Source organism: Protopterus annectens, chromosome 12.part0 (genome assembly GCF_019279795.1).
Source record: "Protopterus annectens isolate FY-2018-M chromosome 12.part0, PAN1.0, whole genome shotgun sequence".
Taxonomy (NCBI): Eukaryota; Metazoa; Chordata; order Ceratodontiformes; family Protopteridae; genus Protopterus; species Protopterus annectens.
The window spans coordinates 1,000,963,526-1,000,981,746 of NC_056746.1; the positions used below are offsets into that span (position 1 = coordinate 1,000,963,526).

Genomic DNA, 18,221 nt, shown 5'->3' on the forward strand with positions numbered 1-18,221 from the left:
CTAATGTGTCATAGCAGAGTTTATAACACTAGGTTTATATAACAACTGCTGCCAGGTCCCCACAGGGTAGTCTGCATTGGCCTGGGATAATCAAGGTTTGACGCTAGCTGAAGTGGTGTAAAGGAATTTTGTCCACCCTGACTATGGCCTATGTGAACAGAGTTCAAGATCTAGTTAGGGCAGAAGGATGGTTGTGCCTGTTGTGGTGGGGAGGGGTAAGAGCTGGCAGCATACAACCACAAGCCTTTGGAGTAACAGAGCAGTGTGTGTGGTTTGGGGTTGGACAGTGGTAGACTTCTTTAAACACATGCATAGGAGTGTATGCTTTCATAAGAGAAGGATTAGTGGTCCCCACAGTGACACAGGTTGTATGTACCACCAGCCAACAGAAGTACTCTCATTGTCGGGATGCCAGTGAGGGCACAAGCAATCCCCATGGCTGCCTAAATGGCAATCCCTCTGGATTGTTATTGCCCTTATGGAACTGGAGAAAATTCCGCCATGAGGGAAATAATGAATGCAAGTTCAGCTTGAGAAGGCTTGATCAGCAGTCATGCATACAAAGAACTTAAGGAAAAAAGAAAGAAAGAAAATAAACTTTGCTATCAGCGTAGTAGTTTTTACAAATCCATTGCTCTTGCAGAGGTAAACCCAGTGAAGCTCTCCAGCTAATTTCCAACGACACTCAGTTAACATTCACTTTTTCCAGCAGCCCTGCCACTGTAAAAGCCCCTCTCTACAGGAGAACCTCATATGTTTGGAATGGAGTTGTTAGAAATAGAAGGATATCTGTGCCAGTTTGGCTCAAGATGCTGCTACGGAAAAAATATCTCTAGGATGTCCCTACAGGAATGAATGTTGCTTTTGCAAAGTGATACTTGGCCAAATACAACAACTGAATTCCACTCCCCCCCCATACTCCACCGTTTGGTTTCACTGTTTCACTACAGTTGCCATAGAGTCTGCTTTGCTGTCATAGCACAACAAACTCAACATATCTAGTCCTGATACAGAAGTGTTACACTGAACACAGCACTCTTCAACTTCCTGACTCATTTTGCTGTCAGTACATTTTCTGGGTGCAGAACATGAAGGTCTGTGCCATCTTGAATTTCTGTTGGAGCTAGGGCCCAGCCTGTATTCAAGGCACCAATTCTCTGTGAAGAGCACCTCATGCTATATATGATGGAATCTAGAAGACAAAGGCGGGGAATTAAGTGACTCCTTTACTTCTGTAACTGATGAGCAAGAGTTGACTTGAACAAGTCTCAAAGCTGAAGCACTCTCTGCCTTTCTGACCCATGTTTTGCTATAGCAATACACTTCTACATTATGCAAAGATTTATTTATTTACTTTTTTACCGGAGTTAGCTTCACAAGGCTTATGACTTATTTTCAAGGGAAGCCTAAGGTGGTATTTAATCAAAGGGAGGGAAATTTAGCTGAGATACCAGAAACCATATCCTGCTCTTTTCAGTAAGTGGTAAGTGTAAATTCCACTTCATCTAAGACAAAGTGAACTAGGCAAGACCTTAACATTTCACCTAAAGGGCAGAACTTCATGAGTGTAGCACCCCCTTATTCTGCACTGCAGTGCCAGCACTAGTACATGAATCAAATTATCTACTGTGGTGACAGAACCCACAACCTTAGGCAAGATAGTATTTTGATTTATTTTTTCATTTTCTTTTAATAGTTTTAATCTATATGTTTACATTTGTATTCTGCACTTGTAATTATTTACTGTTATTTTCACACCAGGCTCAACTTGAAAATGATGCAGTGTGATCTGTGCTTTACCCCAGTTAATGAAAGTAAATGAAAAAATAAAATATTGATCATCCAGGCATCAAAGGCAATTGCATTGCCTACAGAGCCATAGACACTGATAGGTTTCCTTTAAATGTCCATAACTATATCCTGAATTTTAGAACAACACAACATGGTGTGAATTATGAAAGATTTTACTCAAGGCTGATGATGTTTTGATATGAGACCACAGCCTGAATGAAAGCAACTTTCTTTTGTGGGACAAACAGTTTTTAAAACAGTTTTACATTTCTACTATGTTTTTAAATTGATTCAGTTTTAATAGCATACTGCTTTGTTATACAGCAAAGAATGAACACACACACACAGACACACACACACACACACACACACACACACACACACACACACACACACACACACACACACACATATATATATATATATATATATATATATGGTTTTAACAAATTTGACTGTGTCAAAGCTATTCAGTCACAGCCAGAAGATCAAACTCTTCGATATTTCATTTCATTTTGTTGTTTCCCTACAATAATTTTGAACACACAACTTTAACCAGTAATACTCCAGTACAGCTCCAGAACAAGTCAACATTCAGCACTGACAACTGATTTTACTTTTAGTGTATCATCTCACCTGCCTCTTTAGACAGCCATAAAGGCAGTTATATGCTATCATTTTCAAATAATTGAAATGTCATGCTTTCGGACAGTGCCACTGTAACACCCACAACCACATACCAATATATAATATAGCTATATTTTTGCCCAATACCACCAAAAATTGCAACTGATTCTAAAGACAACCACAAAGCATTCTATAGCTATGTCAAGAATCTCAATGGCAACACTCAGATCTGCTCTGAGTTACAGCACAATGACACTAAATATACAGAACCAACTGAAATTGCCAACATCCTGGCAGATAGGTTCAGTGCTAACTTTACCCCCTCTCACCCCCTAAAGGGCCCATCTTTATACCGGAAGAATGCAAAGTTCCTGTAATCACGACTGCACAGGTAAAAAACTCACTCTCCAAAGCCAAGAACACAGCATCCATGGGACCTGACAACATCCCAGGCTGCCTTCTACATGAACTACAGAATGAACTGGCACCCCACCTAAGTACCATGTTCAATCATAGCCTCACCTCAGGCTTTGTGCTCATTGAATGGCGCACCATGATAGTTATCCCACTCCACAAAGGGGGGGCCACAACAGACCCCGGGAACTACCACCCCATTAGCCTGATGAGCCTCGTCTGCAAGGCCATGGAATGTATCATCATGGAACTCATAAACAAAGACATTGGAGATCTCCAAACTCTGGACCCCAAGCAGTTTGGGTTTGTAAAAGGCAAATCCTGTCTCCTAAACCTGACAGACTTCTTTGAAGTAGTCACCCAAGCCATAGATGAGGGTAAGATGGTTCACACAGCCTATCTAAATCTCGCCAAGGTGTTCAACACCATCCCCCACTCTGAAATTATAGATAAACTCAGTAAACTAGGTATAAATCCCTATGTCACAAGATCGGTTGCCAACTGGCTTACTGACAGAACCCATACTGTGAAAGTAGCAGACTCCAAATCAGACTTCAGACCAGTGACAAGTGGAGTACCACAGGGTTCAGTCCTGGGTCCTCTCCTGTTTGGTATCTACTTCTCTGAAGTACAGGCTAACACAGAAGGTCTTTGGCTAACTAAATTTGCAGATGACTGCAAACTAGGAGCCATAATCAAAACTCCTAATGATGTGGACATCCTACAAAAGGGCCTCACTGAGACAGATGCCTGGTGTCAAAGACATGGTCTCAAGGTCAATGCCAAAAAGTGCATTGTCATCCCCTTTGGTAAAAACTCTGTACCCATGAACTACCACATAGGCAGTAGTCTACTTAACACTGAAAGTGTGATAAGAGACCTTGAGACACAGGTGGACAGTAGTCTCTCCCTTGATAATCACATCGCCACAGTGGTCAGGAAATCCTTCTATGTGGCACACCTCATTACAAAAGGTTTCTCATCCAGAAAAAAAAAGAGGTCATTGTTCCCCTCTACTCATCACTCATTAGACCCATTATAGAGTACAATGCCCCTTTGGTATGTACCTCACAAGACATCTACAACAACTGGAAAGGCCACAAAAATACCTCACAAAGAGGATTACTGGCCTCAAACAGATGCCTTACGCAGACTGTCTCAAAAATCTCCAGCTTTACTCCGTCGCATATCGTCTACTCAGAGGCAATCTCTGCCTAATATACAAAGCTATGTCAAACCCAGAGCTGTTGGACATGCTCCACTTAAAGAAATCCCAATCCCTCCGAGCTACACGCTCTAGGGACCTAAACCTTGTCACCACAATAAACAGAACATGCTGGAGGGATAGATTCCTGTCCCAGAGACTTCCCATACTCTGGAACAGACTACCTTGTCTATGTCAAACAGAGCTCCTCATTAGCACTCTTCAAGAAAAATCTTGATGATTGGATAGGTAACAGGAAATTCACCCCGGGGATCACTTCTGTGGTTCTGCTTGACATGGGCACAGGAAAATAATTTTCTTGGGTGGCGAAAGCCAGGGTACCTTTTTGGCTAGGCTTGTATAGGCCCTAGGGCCAATAGCCTAGTACCTACCTATGAACAATAAATTCTGGTTGGCTGCTACTTCAAAACAACATACATTGTTGGAGAGAACCCCAAGCCCACTGGATCAATGCATCATGATCTTTAAGTAATTGCTAATTATTATATCACAACTGTACAAGTAGTGTTATATTAATCTGGAGTATTCCTACATAGCACTTGCTCAGAGAAGAAACAAAACAAACACTGCAACAGTGTACTCTATGGCTATTGATGACTTTTAGTTTTACCTGAAATTGCATTTTACGATCTTTCTTTTAAATACAAACAACTGTATGTTTAAATACTGAAGGAAAAAATAGAAGTGGCTACAGATAAAATATACCTCTTAGAATTAATCATGTAGTCAGTCCACATAATGTACTACAGGGCTTCATTTCTTAATCCATTGTTTATAGTTGTTCACATTATAAATTATGAGCTCTGATTCTGCCATTAGGCTAAGTTTTGACTCGTTACCACTGATTTGAATGTCCATGGCCACAGAGTCAAAACATTGCATAGTGACAAACCCAGAGATCATCTGTAAAGTATACTTTGCTGTGCGTTGTCACACGTGTATTTAATTTGGAATTCCTTCTAATAGGAAAATTGTACTCATCTGTGAAGGTGGTCATAGTGGGGGTACCTAATCATTTGCTAGAATGTCCCAGGTAAATACTATTGCTTTCAAGGCTGGTATACATTAGTCACAGAATCATGTGCAAATTACACAGAAGTAGTAGGACAGCAGTCAGAGAGGGAGTCAATTTGCTGCAGTATGTAGAATTTATATAAAGTTGACGTCTTGTGTTCTGCTGCCAGCTTCTCTAGACTATATACTATTACAGGATACTGCACATGACCACTGAAATAAACAAAATTCAATACTGTCTCCAAAATATTATAAAAGTGAAAACATTTATCAGAAGCTATTTAATTTTCTTTGGTAAGCAACTCCAACTTTACAGGATTCTATAAAATATGTGTTAATGGAAATTATGCTTAATCAGATCAATTTGTTATGTTTCAAAAGACAATAAATGCTTCAGAATATTCTACCCACAATTTGTACACTAGGGCTGGCACTGTATTTGCACATGAGGCTGTCTGTGTGAAAAAAATCACAACTTATAATATGTTTTGTTTTGTTTTGTTGTAACTATGCAATTAAATTAAAAAAAGGTATGTCGTACCATCATCCAAGTAGGCCTGGTCCAGCTGCTTCTGTTCCTGTTTAATAATAACCCCAGTAGGTAATGCTCCCTTCTGTTCAGTGGGTGGTGGTCCATTTTTTGCAACCCGTTGAATTGATGGTTGCTGCTGAATAACTGTAGGGTATTGGCTTGGGCTCCTCTTCTGACTGTGATGTATTTGTGACTGAGGAGGCCGTGTTGCAGAAGGTGTAAAGTTTTCACAGTACATTATGTGATGATATTCCTGATAGCGGTCAGGCTTCAGCTGCTGATTAGTTGGTGAAAACTGAATTACTGGAGATGACTGATGATTGGTTGGAGAATGGTGGTGCATCATGATGGAAGACTGACCTGGTGAGCAGACAGGCACTAGTACTGAGCGGTGAGGATCTACCAGTGTGTGAGGTGGTGAGGCCGTCAGCAGAGGTGGCTGGAATCCTGCCTGACTGGGACTGAGGCATTTGCTTATGGGGTAGAGTGCAGGTGCCTGACTCAGTTGTTGATACTGAGAGTCTGATGGGGAGAGTCCTAACTGAACTTGCTGACATGAACCTATTCCAGACACAAGGCAGGAAGTGGGGTTTACCTGGCCCAAAGCTTGCATGGAATAATATGGCTGTGACACTGTTCCCAGACATCCAATAACTGGACTGTAGTGTGTGCTTGATTCATAGTCATCGATTGGCTCAGTTTTGATTGAAGGCACTAGGATAAACCAGAAGGAAATGATTATATGTAATTATCAGTAAAATCACTCATCTCAACTCAACAGTTATTACAATATTTTACTACAAAGCACATTACAAAAAACAAATTAAATTCAAATAAGCAAATATTAAAGAAAGATAGAAAAAAACAACTATAAGTATATACTGAATAAAATATACACAGAACATCCTACCTCCATAGCAGCCATAGTAAGACTTGTACAATTCCCATGGATATGGATATAAAGCTACGGAATGCATCATCATGGACCTAATAAACAAGGATATAGGAAATCTCCAAACTCTGGATCCCACACAGTTTGGTTTTGTGAAGGGTAGATCATGCATGCTCAACCTGGTCGACTTCTTTGAGCCAGTCACCAGAGCTGTGGATGAAGGCAAGGTGGTTTATACAGCCTACCTTGATCTAGCCAAGGCCTTTGATTCCATTCCCCACTCAGGAATCATAGAAAAGCTCACTAAGCTAGGCATCAACCCCTGTATCACTAGATGAGTTGCAAACTGGCTCACAGACAGAACCCACAGTGTGAAAGTAGTTGACTCCAAGTCAGACTGCTGACCAGTCACGAGTGGAGTCCCACAGGGTTCGGTCCTGGGTCCTCTCCTGTTTCGTATCTACTTCTCTGAATTCCAGGCCAACACGAAGGGACTCTGGCTGACAAAGCTCACAAATGATTCCAAGTTGGGAGCCATAATTAACTCCCCAAGTGATGCTGACATCCTACAGAAAGGCCTCACTGAGACCAACAACTGGTGTCAGAACCATGGCCTTAAGCTCAATGCCAAAAAATGTGTCATCATCCCCTTTGGGAAAAACCTGGTTCCCATGAATTATCACATCGATGGTAGTCCACTGAACACAGAAAGCATTATAAGAGATCTGGGAACACAGGCTGACAGCAACCTCTCTTTTGACCACCACACTGCCACTGTGGTCAGAAAGTCCTTCTATGTGGCACATCTCATTACTAAGGATTTTGCATCCAGGAAGAAAGAGGTCATTCTCTCCCTCTACTCTTCCCTCATTAGGCCAATCAAGTACGATGCCCCATTTGGCATGTACCTCACTAGACACCTGCAACAACTGGAGAGGCCAGAAAAGTACCTCACAAAGAGTATCCTGGGCCTTAAACACTTGTCCTATATGGACAGACTCAAAAAACTCCAACTATTCTCCGTCTCATATCGCCTACTTAGAGGCAATCTCTGCTTGAGTTACAAAATCATGACTAACCCAGCTCTGTTAGAAATGCTACATCTAAAGAAATCCCAATCCCTCCACACTACATGCTCCAGATATCTCAACCTCATTACCACAATCAACATAACAAGCTGGAGAAGCAGGTTCATAACCCAGAGACTGCCCATGCTATGGAATAGACTTCCCATACATGTCAAGCAAAGGGCCTCACTGGCCCTCTTCAACAGAAATCTTGATGAGTGGATGGGAAATAGAAAATTCACACCGGGGATCACTCCAGTGGCTCTACTTGACAGAGGCATTGGGAACTAAGGTCGGGTGGCATGATGCCAAGGTAATCCTATGGGCTAGGCTTGTAAAGGCCCCAGGGCCGTTGGCCTAGTACACACCTATGAACCTATGAATCTATATAACCCCTGGCCTTAACACAGTTAATTAATATGCATGCTGATGGTCCTGTTGGCAAGATAACTTATGTGAAATTTACCATGGTACCTCAGAAACAGATGGTACCATTGTTCCTAGTCCCTGGAAATCCCATCCATATTTTCACTTGGATAAAAAAGGAGCTCTCATGCTAGAAGTATCAGGTACCCGTCAACCTAAGGGTACCCTTCAAACTTGTCCAGTTGACACAGACCCTCATCAAAGACATAACATGGGAAGCTCATGTGGGAGACCTACAAGCCCAAGCAGCATGTGACATGAACATGAGAAAGGAGCAAATAAATGTGAAAGAAATGATATCAGAAGTTTTAGCCTTGAAAGTGATCAAACAGAATTGGACTCAGTGGCGCATGCACATCCTTACAGACAGTACCACGGTGATCTGGTTCATCAACAAGGACGAAGGTCCCATTCCAATCTTCTCTGCACACTGGATATGCAGGTCTATTGGGAGATAGCCCTTTAGTCAGGCATAACCCTCAGGCCATCCTACATTCTACCTCAGGAGCACATTCTAGCAGAAGGCTGAGAAAATTACAGTCAGACTTCATGAATGGATGTTGAACAGAGATGTCTTTCTGGATATGAACAAGAGGTGGGATGTGCCAGAAGTAGATATGTTTCTTCCTTAGATAGCAGGCAACTCAAGATATTTTTTGCAGAACAGAATTTCAAAGATTCTGAAAGAGAAATGCCTTCTCCATATCTTGAGCAGCTCTGTTTCTCTACTGCTTCCCTCCAATGCCATTAATCTACAGAGTATTGCAAATCATCAAGGAGAAAAGTCCAAAAATACTATGACAGCACTATTTTGGCCTAGATAATATTGATTCTCCCTCCTGTTGAAATTTCTAGCAAGGTTAGAAACAACTGTGTTGACTCACCAAGCGGATATCTTGACTCAGGAGAAATGGTCCTTACTACACCCCACGTGAGCCCACTAAGTCTGATAACTTGGATGAGTTTTCACTGAGAATGTGGTAAATATTGGTGAAAAGTAAATATAAGGAAATCATACCTAGCAAAATGAAAAAGATTCTCCCTCTAGAGAACAGGATCCTAATTAAGCACAACTGTCCTTGTTTCTCAGCTATCTGCCAAACCTCCTTATACTATAAATTAGCAGCTAAGCAATTCCTAAAGTGGGTACTACACCTCTGACCACATAAAATGGACATTACTCCACTATGAAAACTAAATTATATTCTGCAAAAACTCACCCTGGTATCCTTTGAATCAGTTTCTTCCACTACCCTTAACTATGTTTCTTTGAAGGCAGTATTTTAGTGGCTATCACTTTTTCTAGAAGAATCTCTAAGTAATAAGCCCTTAGATGCAAAGACCCTTATGTATTAACCCTACTTTTATGCCTAAAGTGTCAACAGGACTATCTTTAAATCAGGGTATTCATCTCCCTGTTTCCTTCCCAAAGCCCTAGCATAAATGAGAAGAATGTTATATTCCATGGACAACTAAGATTTTATTTGAACAGAACTAAATCAGAAAGTTAGAGCAACTCTTGTCTCCTTCAATAGGCAGAGAGATAATCTCTATTGGTAAACAGACCTTATCCAAATGTTTTGCTCACTGTATTTGTTTTTCTTCTCCTGTCATGGAAAACCTGTGCCAGACAATGTTAAGCCCCATTCCACTAGAGCCACTGTAGCCACCACAGCCTTCCATAGGGGGTAGCACTCAATCCATTCTAGAAGCAGTGACCTGCTCTTCTGTTCAGTGTTGCTGTTCTCCAAGCATTACATTTTAGGTTTTACATCCAGTGCCAGGGCAGGTTTTGCCATGGCCATTTTCCAGGGTCTGCTCTCCTAGTATCCCAATAAGGACAATATACCGCCTGATCCTTATCCTCTAGGACGCTTCCCAGAAGTGATTGCTGCATCACTGAATGTTACAATGAACATAATCCAATTGTATTAAGAACGTACCACAGCTGTAGATGTTCAAGTACATTCAGTTTTGTAGTCCCCCCAATCCTTTCTACTTTCCTGGCTGGGTATCCTGGGGAGTGGGTTCACTTTTGCCTTACCTCCCCATTTTTCCTCTCATTTCCCATCAGGTACCCTTCTTCCTCTGAAACTGCTTAGACTCCAAAGAGTTTGTGCACGCTCTCTAACACACACACACACACACACACACACACACACACACACACACACACACACACACACACACACACACACACACACACACACACACACTGCATATACACACACACACACACACACACACACACACACATATATATATATATATATATATATATATATATATATATATATATAAAGAGAGAGAGAGAGAGAGAGAAAGATGGGAACCCTTAACATATGTCAAATTGTCATTTAGTCACAAATCTCAAATTGACATTTAGTCACCAGCTTTTTTGTCAGATTAATTTGGGGGGAGCAGGGGAGCATTGTTTTCATGTGAAAGGTCCAAAATTGCATCTCAGAGCCTGCATTGCATATGGTTGACTTTTTTTATGTTGGCTTTTTGTAGTCTCAATCTTTTTAAGTAGATTCATATGTGTATTTATGTGTTTCTATTTGTTTTCAAGGGTAGAGCACTGATCTCCATGGATCTTTTTCAGATTCAGTGCGGGAGTGGTGTTTGGTTAAGTAATTTGCTCAGTGACATAATTACGCAATGGTGGCTGAGGGAATCAAACCTTGCACCACTGGACTACATCAAACAGCTCGTTAGCAGATTAAGCCAAGTGTGTGTGTGTTTGTGTGTACTGGGAGTATGAAAGTTTGCCTCCATAATTCCATTTCATGCAGAATAGCGTTACTTGCAAATGATAAAAATAAAAAGAGTTGTTGAATTTTAAGAATAAACAAAATTAAAAACTCAGCTGATGGATTTGGGAACACACTTTCTTCAGTGCAGAAAACAAATACAATGAAATACTAGCTGTAATCCCTACCTCACAACATCTGTGAATAAAGAGATTTTGTTACTATGTCTTATTTTAGTATATTTTAGTATATTTTATTAGAGAGAAATTGTGTTACATTACTTCATGGCTCTTTTTTTTCTTGCTAACATTGTAGAAATGCTTGAAATGTAAGCTATGTACAGATATTACTGGATTTCTCAAGCCATGCACAGTGATGGCAGGTGATATTTAAGGACAGTGCTTCAAGAGGTCACTATAGTTATCACTGCAACAAAGAAGGCTCACTGCTAGTCATGCCTCATGCACTGTCATCAGTCTGGGTTCAAGAAAGACAGAAGTCCTTATTGGCCTGGCTATCTGGAGGGCACTCACCCGGTTGATTAAACCTGCAGTATTGTCACATTGGTAACTAGAGAAAGCATGAGGCATTATGGGATAAATGAGGTGATTGCATCCAAAAGCCACCTCAGTACTGTACTGTGCAAAATGAGATCAGTGAAACAGAAGTAATGCAATGTAGGAACCATGTACTACCAAATTGTAACCTGGAACCACATGTATGTTTGGAGGGAGTAAGAGGAATTAGGCCCCTGGATCCCCAGTAAAACCTCAGACAGGATTATACAAACAAGATCTGCATTGTTAATGAAGGCAATTGAAGCAGAGTAGAAGAAAAGATGAACTACTGGTTCTAATCTGGTAGCAGGAAAAAACATTTGAAAAATTCACACAGAGAAGCTTACCTGGCTGTGGATGATAGGTAAAGTGCTGGGGCTGACTTTTTTTTCTTTTTCCATTAATAACATAGAAGTTCACTTTGACAGGAGCACGTAAACTTTTGTTTCGATATTCTGGAACTTCGACAAACAACAGATTCTGAAACAAGAAATGTTATTTGATCAGTGAAACGACATGAAGTGCAAGAGACTTGGGAACACATTGTAGAGTGAAGAGTAGTATACAAGAAAACATACCACTGTTATGTTTATTTTTTTAATCGACATAGGTGACATGAATGAAGAAAGCATAAGAACTGAGTACCGTAACTTTCTACACTTTATCAGCAAACTTTCTTCAGTCTGTAAAGTCTTTAATAATTATGTCACTTCCTTGTGCTAGATGACCATGTGAGCATGTATGTCTCATTGCTGCACCTATTACCTATGTCTAAACACCTGTCCTAGGTGACTCAGCTATACGAAGACACTTGTGTACACTTGTACAATGATAGCAGTCCAAAAAATCAGTTTTACAAAATCTAACTTTAGGTCAAGATGCCATATGGCAACTTACAAAAATAGAAACCCCGAAACAAACAGAGCCAAATATCATAATTCCTGAAAGCCCTTCCTCAAACGGGGTCTATATTATGTGATCGAATGTTAAGGTGATCGAACACCTAAACGTCGACACATAAATGTTGAACTCTCAAAACCGCAAATGGCCATTAACGCAGATTTTTTCCCTGGGAAAATAATTTGCTTGGCCGTAGGAAACAAAACAAACCTTTAAATGCTAATGAAGTGGGGGGCTTCGCTACCCCCACACCCCCCAACTTGGGGAGCTGTGTCCCCCACACCCCCCAAATTAAAGATACCAACTCTGAGGTCACTCTACATTGGGGGAAAAGGGCAAATTACCAATGACGGGCAAGCAAACTTTTTCCCAGGGAAAAAATTGCATAAATGGCAGTTCGCAATTGTCAGAGTTCGACATTTACGTGTTGATGTTTAGGTGTTCGATCATCTAATCTTTCAATCATGTAATATAGACCCCCTCAAACACCATGAATAAAACTAATTAATCTAGTGGCAGATATACCAATGCACTAAAACTTTGACTTGTATATGGTATGTATACACGTTCTGTAACAATTAACTATTCTCCTTGTAAAGCACAGATAAATTCTATCCGGCACAATGTTGATAAATAGTAAATGGGCATTGTCTGTAAGGAGTTGTGTCCCTCCATCTGTCTGCTACTCAGTTGTTCTTAAATAGAATTTGCAGATCCTCTGGGAAAGAAGGAACACTTTGTGTTGGTTGCAGTTCCTGTGCTGACCTCTAATGTCGCTAAGTAATGAAGTCTGAATATTTAAGTGAGGAGTGGAGTTCTTGCTGGGTAGCTTGCTGCCCTACAAAACTGTTTAATTTCTATCTAATTTGTGGAACTGATACTGACTTTCATTAACAGGCACTTGCACAAATGGCAGTCATACACTTTTCAGGCCTTCATTTTTAGCCCCCTGTACAACTTGATTTGGGGTTTCTGTCCCAATATCTAAATATATATATATGGACAAGGGGAAAGACTCCCAATAGTTTAGCATAATGCATAAACAAACATCACATAAACACATAACTAATGACTTATGAAGAAAATTATCCATTGTATCCATGTAGGTTTTTGCCATGTGCTTCCTTGTTGTGTCCCAAAGATATGTTCTAGGTGAACTATATTGCCCCTTGGTGTGTGTAATATGACAATGAGTATATCTCTGCATCCTGCAATGGACATACATCCTGTTCAGGATTCAATCCTCTCCTTGTGCCCAGAGGGTGCCAGGACAGGCTTAAACTCACCTGGAACTGTAAAATGGATCAAGCAGGTCAATGATAAAATGAATGAATGAAGGAGAAAACATTGCAGTGCATACAAAAATATTAATAAAGTTAGAAACTTCACAATGAATTTGTTTATTTACTTATCTATTTCTTTTTTTTGTTGTTGCTGCTGTTGACAACGGAGACTTGAGGGGAAAACACGTATTTGGTAAATGAAAACATTGGTAGCACAAAGCATATTAGTGAAAGATTTGAAAATGAATTCATCATTACAGAGCGTAGCATTGACAAAAACAGTGATTCACATTCACACATGCACAAGTGCTTTAGCAAGATCCCTAACGCTGCATTATAGACAGTATCAAAAATCATCAAAATATAGTCAAGGATTTTATCATAAGATACTACTTGATATATAGTCATACAACAGTCATTAGGAAATTTGTTGTGTTTTATGAAAAATTCTAATACAATGCAACCCATTTCAGATTTTTACCTGACTAGTTGCTATCATCATGGACTCCCTCTCTCTCTCTCTCTCTCTCTCTCTCTCTCTTTCTCTCAGGATGAAGGGAGACATTGTCAAAAGCAGACCACCCAATGTGGCTGTTTGCATTCAGAGGCCAGGCTGGACATCAGTGTTTTGGAGATGAAATCAGTCCTTCTCACACTCCAACACTTCCAGGATGTACTACTCCATGGTGTGATAGTCATCCACTTCAACACTATGACAGTAGTTTGGTCTATCAGTCAGCAAGAGGAAACCCAGTCGTATCAGTTGTTTTGAAAAGCAGTGAAGCTTTGTGAATGGGCTATGAATACCAAATGCTTTCTGGTAGCAGACCCTCAATCCCTTGGTAGTACAGAAGTTGACCCATCACTTGAGGACGCTATGCTGCAATCTATTTTCCTCCCCAGTCAGTATCAAATACAGTAGCTTCTACTCCCTCATACCCCTAGTGGGAGAGAGAACTGTCCAAGATCGTCCCTGTGGACTTCTTTAGATATTTTCCCCATTCATTTGGTTATAACGTTACTCCAGAAAGCCAGACAGCACAAGTCCATAGTCATTCTGACAGGCTCATTTTGGTCTCACCAAGATGGGTTCCTTTGAGTATACTTCACATCTTGGGGAAGCTTGTCTACTTACAGCCCTGCAGTATCCTATTATTCCATACATCCAGCAAGTGCCATCAGGACCCTACTTCTCATATCTAACACCAGTAATTGTCAGTAATCCTGCCTTTACATCCAGAGAGGTCTAGAGTATTACATCTGAAATCTAAAATTAGGAAACCACACAAAAGAGGACCTATTTTTCTGCATGGGCATCATTTAAAAGTTGATTTATATACCTTTAGTCTTGAATACTATTCTCAAATCTTTGACTTAGGTCTCAGTTTCTCATCTGTTAAGGTATATTTAGCACAGTTAGCTGCAATACCCAATTTCCATTATGGCTCGTACATCTTGTCATTAGCTTTCTTAAAGATATACAAAGCCTTTCTGAACAGCAACTGTCTTTTAAAACTACCTATAAAAATCTTGACCCATCATGAGATCTACATTTTGTACTGCAGAAAGTTACATTTTACTGTTTTGAGCCAGTACATTCTACAAGATTGAAGTGTCCTTCCTAGAAAATTCTTCTGCCCTTGACTTCCACTAGAATTTTGCAGACTTTTGCAGTGCATCTGCCTTACCTAGTTTTTCAAAATCATAGTCAATGTGTACCAAATTTTTCCTTTGTGTCTAAGGTAGCTATTGAAACTAATCTAAATTAGTCTATGTATTTACCAGGGGTCTATATTAGATCATCAAAATGGCTGAATTTCGAATGATCTAATATTGAACCCAAAATCTCGAATGCTGAAAACAGCGAAGCTGCACAAAACCGAATTCTTTGGAAAGAATTTGGTTGGCCGTTGTTGTGGCTTCGCTGTTTTCAGCGATGCGGTGGAAAGTTACGGGTTGAGTTAAGGTAAGTGTGTGATTGTGCAGATGTTCAAGTTAGGGCGTGGGTTGGGTGAGTTAGAGTTAGGGCGCGGGTCAGGTAAGTGTGCGATTGTGACGGACGTTAGGGTTAGGGGCGGGTTAGGTGAGTTAGGGTTAGGGTGCGGGTGAGGTGAGTGTGCGATAGTGACAGAATTTGGGGTTAGGGGCTGGTTAAATGATTTAGAGTTAGGGTGTGGATGAGGGGCGTGTGCGATAGTGAGAATTTGGGGTTGGGGTGGGTTAAGTGTGTTAGGGTTAGGGCGTGGGTGAGGTGAGTGTGCGATAGTAACAGACCTTAGGGTTAGGGTCTGGGTTAAGGTACGTGGATAGCCAGTAGTGTATGTGCAGTGTAGTGTAGGGTTAGATGTAGCTTTTAAGTGTATGTGTGTGGATTGCTGCTTTTTTGTGTGCTTGTGGTGTGTGTGTGTTTCTCGGAACAGCAAATTTTTTCCCTGGGGAAAAATTAGCTGCTTTGAGGTTTCGATATTGTTAGGGTTCGGGTTTTGCAGTTCAATGTTACGGCATTCAATAATGAGCCGTTTCAATGATCTAATATAGACCCATTTACCAGCCTTCACTTCTATCACAGAGGAGACTATATTTTGCTTTGTATGAATGCACAGTGACAATTCTGATTCTGTGTGGACAAAAGGAGTCCATTAAAATTCCTCAGTTGTTCACATCTATTCTAAAAGAAGGTTGGTTATAAACTATCCAAAGTGACCTTAGCTATGTGATTAAGTGATTTCATTAAAATTTGCTATCAGAAATGCAAAAAAAGTTACTTTCTGAACACAGAGCTCATTCTACTACAACAGTGACTGCATGATAAATGTTTTTTCTCTAGTACATCTTTGGGTGATATATATGCTGAATACTCTTTCAAGATGTATGCTGGATGCAATATGCAGGTCTGGATCTTCCTTGGACAACAGCATTCAGAGATATGTTGACAGGAGGGAAACCACCCAGAAAAATTAACATAGTACTATCTCCTACTGTGGGATGATTAAACTTCTTTAAACCAGATAGGTTCATAGGTAGGTACTAGGCTATCTGCCCGAAGGCATTTATGAGCCTAGCCGGAATGTGTTGGCTTTCGCCGCCCCATTAGTTTAGTACCCTGTGCCTCTGTCCAGCACAGCCATTGAAGTGATCCCTGGGGTAAAATTTCTGTTTCCCATCCACTCGTCAAAGTTTCTCTTGAAGAGGGTTAGCGAGGAGCTCTGCCTAATGTAGATTGGAATCTTGTTTCAGAGCATGGGAAGTCTCTGGGACAGGAATCTATCCCTCCAGCATGTCCTATTTATTGTTGTGGTGAGGTTTAGATCCCTGGAGCATGTGGCTCGAGGGGATATGGTTTTCTTTAGGTGGAGCATGTCCATCAATTCTGGGTTGGACATGGCCTTGTATGTCAGGCAGCGATCACCTCTGAGTAGGCGGTATGCAACCAAGTGCAGCTGGGGTTTCTTCAGTCGAACTGCATAGGGCATCTCCTTCAGGCCAGTGATCCTCTTGGTGAGGCACTTCTGTGGCCTTTCCAGTTGTTGCAGGTGTCTTGTAAGGTACATCCCAAATGGGGCATTGTACTCTATGATGGGTCTGATGAGTGATGCATAGGGGGGCCCAATGACCTCTTTCGATCTGGATGCAAACCCTTTTGTGATTAGGCGGGCCACATAGAAGGATTTTCTAACCACTTTGGCAATGTGATTATCAAAGGAGAGGTTACTATCTACTTGGGTCCCCAGATCCCTTATTACGTCTTCCGTATTTAGGGGGCTACCACCTATGTGGTAGTTTGTGGGTACTTTGTTTTTTGTAAAGGGGATGACTATGCACTTTTTGGCATTTAGCTTGAGGCCATGGTTTTGACACCAGGTATCTGTTTCAGTGAGACCCTTTTGGAGGATGTCTGTGTCAGCCAGAGAGTCAATTATAGCCCCTAGTTTGCAGTCATCTGCAAACTTGGTCAGCCATAGTCCTCCTGTGCTTGCCTGTACCTCTGAGAAGTATATGCCAAACAGGAGGGGTCCTAGGACTTAGCTCTGGGATACGCCAGTTGTAACCGGTTTAAAGTCAGACCTAGCTCCTGCAACTCTTACCATGTGGGTTCTGTCCGTGAGCCAGTTGGCAACCCATCTCGTGACGTAGGGGTTTATGTTCAGGTTGGTGAGTTTGTCTATAATACCTGAGTGGGGAATGGTGTGGAAGGCCTTTGCGAGGTCTAGGTAAGCTGTGTGGACCACCTTTCCCTCGTCTATAGCCTAGGTAACTGTCTCAAAGAAGCTCACCAGATTTAGGAGGCATGATCTGCCCTTAACAAAGCCGAACTGGGTAGGGTCCAGTGTTTGGAAATTTCCAATGTCTCTGTTAATGAGATCCATGATGATGCACTCCATAGCATTGCAGACCAAGCTAGCCAGGCTTATAGGGTGACAGTTCCCGGGGTCCGTTGTGGCTCCACCTTTGTGGAATGGAATAACCATTGCTGTGCACCCCTCTGTGGGCACATAACCTGTGGAGAGGCTGAGTTTAAACAGTGTGTTTATTTGAGGAGGTTAGTTCATCTTTGAGCTTGTCTAGGACGCAGCCTGGGACACCATCCGGTCCCATTGATGCTGTGTTTTTGGCTTTGGAGAGAGCTGTTTTAACCTGAGTGTCTGTGATTTCAGGGGCACTACATTCTTCTGGTATATTTATGGGCCCTTTTGGGGGTGAGAGGGGGGTGAAGTTTGCACTTAACCTGTCTGCCAGGAT

At 41.3% G+C, this 18,221-nt stretch overlaps 1 protein-coding gene across 4 annotated transcripts in view; it reads right to left on the reverse strand.

Annotated features, from left to right (window-relative positions):
• Positions 1-18,221, reverse strand: part of NFATC2 (nuclear factor of activated T cells 2) — a 349,933-nt gene that overhangs the window by 19,185 nt on the left and 312,527 nt on the right. For 3 of the 4 annotated variants that reach the window (XM_044090025.1, XM_044090023.1, XM_044090024.1), the window contains exons 8-9: positions 11,646-11,778; positions 5,613-6,317 (exon numbers count right to left, since the gene is read on the reverse strand). In XM_044090025.1, coding sequence (XP_043945960.1) covers positions 5,613-6,317; positions 11,646-11,778 — 838 coding nt within the window. The remainder of the gene's footprint in view (positions 1-5,612; positions 6,318-11,645; positions 11,779-18,221) is intronic. The other variant, XM_044090026.1, reaches the window with a different exon arrangement.